A 3061-nucleotide genomic window follows, 5' to 3' on the forward strand; every position below is an offset into this window, starting at 1 on the left:
AATACAATGTGAGGTGAACTTTATATCATTATATGCCCATAAAATGAAAAATAACATAAGGGCCAATGAGGTTTAAATTAACGTGTGCAAAAAAGGAAAAACAAGAAAGCAAAAGGCAACAGATAGAGACATGGCGTTTTAGGTCCACATAACAACTCATCTTGTATCTAAAATATGGCCTGAATTTGCCTAGAGCTTGAAATATCTCTATGTGGGCTCCACTAGATTATCTGAATAACTCTTGTCTTTTCATGAAAAAATATATTAATTTGTGGCCCATATGAATCATATGATCCATGTCAGCATTTCTGGTATCTTAAATTAAGAAAAAGATTTGGGGAAAGTATCTTAGAAGGAAGAATAAGATTTGGGGGAAATATTGGATTAGTATATAGTCAAATTTGTTAGCATCTATATTATTGGGTTGTACTTTAACTAACTATATTTTGAAATGAATAAAAAGATTTATAGAAATTCTTGTTGTGGGAGAATGTTTACAAGGCTAAGGTAATATCTATTATCATATATTATACGATTTTATTGTAACGGTGTCGTAAAGTGAAGATAAATATTTTAAGAAATTCTGATATCTTAAAACAAAATATAAGGTTTTGGAAGAATAACTGGTAGGGTCGTTGTCAAATCTATTATAATCTGTATATTATTACGTTGTATTGTGACGATATTTTAAATATGATAAAGGATTTAGAGAAACTCTCGTACTTTGAGGGAATATCGAAGGAGGTCATAATCAATCTATTATAATCTGTATTATTGGGTTGTACTGTAACAGTATCTTAAAACGATAGAAAAATATTTGAGAAATTCTAGTATCTTAGATCGAATAATAAGATTTGGGAGAATGTTGGATAAGGTCATAGTCATCTATATTACCATATGTATTATTGGATTGTACACTAACGATCGATGCAAAGGAAGGATTACTTTTGAGTAAAATATCCTTGTGACATAGACCTAACAATCTAACATTATCACATTAGGATTCAACAAATGCTAGCAAGTCTACAGTAATTTGGCCTCGTATATGCTCGTTTTCTTATTCGAGTTACATGTTTCACCAGCACGAGTAAAAGTACCACCTGTTAATGCGTATACCGCACACAATTTAGCACAACTTATGCTAAACATAGCAGAAAATCAAGATAAATTGACATGTAAGTATACAATGTATCTACTAAAAACCACAAGTGTAAGTCCCACAAAACAAGCATCCATCGTGATAATCTAAGTAAATTGTAACTCTTTTCAAGCTGTTTCTTGAAAACAGACTGATCTAGAGAAAGCAGCCGGATTTGCTTGATGGGCAGGAGGCGTTGTTGTCTCGTGATGCTTCTTCGCTCGTTTACTCTTATCCTGAAACGCGTTAAAGTTTTCGTTTCTGATCCCGAGTGTTGTCCATATAGAACTCCTAGCAGCCTCATCTGGATCATCAATTCTAAGAGCCTTTGGAATCAAAATTGAGTTCTTCGGTTTCTTCAATTCATCGTCACAATCATTAGTTTTCATCAAATATTCATCTACCGTACGTTTTCCCAAGATCGAGTCAGTTATTGTAGGTGTTGGTGGATGTAAGAATGGAATACAATTCCAATATATTGATGGGTAGATTGGCATTGGAGGGCAAATGGCCGGAACTGGAATTGGAATCGGAATGTAAGCCCCAGGAATACAATGAACTTTGGAACTGGAATTAGAATTGGAATTGGAATTGGAATTTATTGAATTAGAAGTGGTGACGGTTTCCGGGGAAATATTTATGAAACAAGGACGGGCCGCAGGATTCTTGCTTTTCCTACGGCCCGCTCCAACGGCTATGGTTCTCATGGCACCGCCGGCAGTCCAGTACCGTTGGCAGCTCTTGCAAAAGTGACGTGGCTGATTAACGTTGTAGTTGTTATAATAACAGAACTTTGTGTCCATGCTAGTACACCGAGGGCAGGGGAGAATCTTGTCCAGTTTCTTAAGGTTTTTCGGTTTCTGGTTTGTAGATTCATGTTTCGTTTCCTCGTCTATCGACGGCGTTTTAGGGTTGTCGGATTCCGCTTTAGTCTCATTGCAATTTGGGCTTTGTACATCCTGTGTAACATTCAAATTATCAGTCACTAATGCAAGAAAAGTTGAATTTGAACCACTAAAACTTTCAAGTTCATCTTGTTTCAATTTATAATCTTGAACCTTTAAAACATGATTAAAATAGAAACTAAAACTGACCCATTAATTCTTTAAAGATTAGAGCAATTGGGTTGTTTTTGGATTTGAAAATTATGTAATGATGGAATGTAAACTGTGTACCTTCTCTGCACCTGCTGGGTTTACTTTATCATCTTCAGGAAGATTAATATTATTATTTGTTGCAGGCAACACAATCTTCTTCCCAAACAATTTGATTCCAGGATCCTCCATGGCTTTTGTTTTTCGTTGGTTGTGGAAAGGTGAGATGGCTGGTCTTTGTTGTCAAATGGGAGAAGTGTTGCAAAGAATAAGTACTTCCATCAAAATACCATTGCATAATTATATAATACTTTTTGAAGTAATAAAGAGGACATGAGGTTTGGGATGAGTTAGAAAATGCTAAAAGTTTTTTCATACAAGGTTTAAACTTTAAATCACTATTGACCTATTATATAAAGGCTATAACATTTTATAAACATGTTACCGGTACCTTACCATTTCTTACTTGATAGTTTATTTCCGTTAATTCATTTAGGGTATGTTTGGTATATAGTAATAGAATGAACGAGAGAATGAAATGGAATTCATGAATATGTTTTCAATATATGTTGATATTTTAGTATATTAAAGAGTTTCACTAAAACAAAACCACAACTCTGATATATGTACAAAACGTGTACAAATTATTGGGTCACACACCACACACTCACACGCCTAAATCCTAAGTCGGGGTATAACAACCGCCACGGTATTGGTCAGGTCAAGCATAACGGGGTCCACATGACCGTGGTCTCACGGGTCATGCAACCTCTTTTCTAATTTCTATTTATTTATTATTTTTTTCTATAAGGAAGATATGGTTAGGCTT

The 3061-nt window shown here is 34.7% G+C and overlaps 1 protein-coding gene across 1 annotated transcript; it reads right to left on the reverse strand.

The window, feature by feature from the left end:
* Nucleotides 1-1032: 1032 nt before the first annotated feature.
* Nucleotides 1033-2431, reverse strand: LOC143559721 (cyclic dof factor 1-like). Its single transcript, XM_077048210.1, has 2 exons — nt 2314-2431; nt 1033-2097 (listed from the first exon to the last, which is right to left on the reverse strand). The coding sequence occupies exons 1-2, from the start codon at nt 2422-2424 to the stop codon at nt 1267-1269; spliced, it is 942 nt and encodes a 313-aa protein (XP_076904325.1). The 5' UTR covers nt 2425-2431; the 3' UTR covers nt 1033-1266.
* Between the last annotated feature and the right edge of the window lie 630 nt (nt 2432-3061).

This window comes from Bidens hawaiensis, unplaced genomic scaffold (genome assembly GCF_021521415.1).
Source record: "Bidens hawaiensis isolate Kalapana, Puna unplaced genomic scaffold, B.hawaiensis_p1.1 tig00020028_1, whole genome shotgun sequence".
NCBI lineage: Eukaryota > Viridiplantae > Streptophyta > Magnoliopsida > Asterales > Asteraceae > Bidens > Bidens hawaiensis.

Bases quoted from the DNA above. Each gene is read 5' to 3' on its own strand.
- LOC143559721 (XM_077048210.1), bottom strand. From the start codon at position 2,424: ATGGAGGATCCTGGAATCAAATTGTTTGGGAAGAAGATTGTGTTGCCT. The intron at 2,098-2,313 runs GTACACAGTTTA...AATGTTACACAG, and splicing joins ACCCAGCAGGTGCAGAGAAG to GATGTACAAAGCCCAAATTG.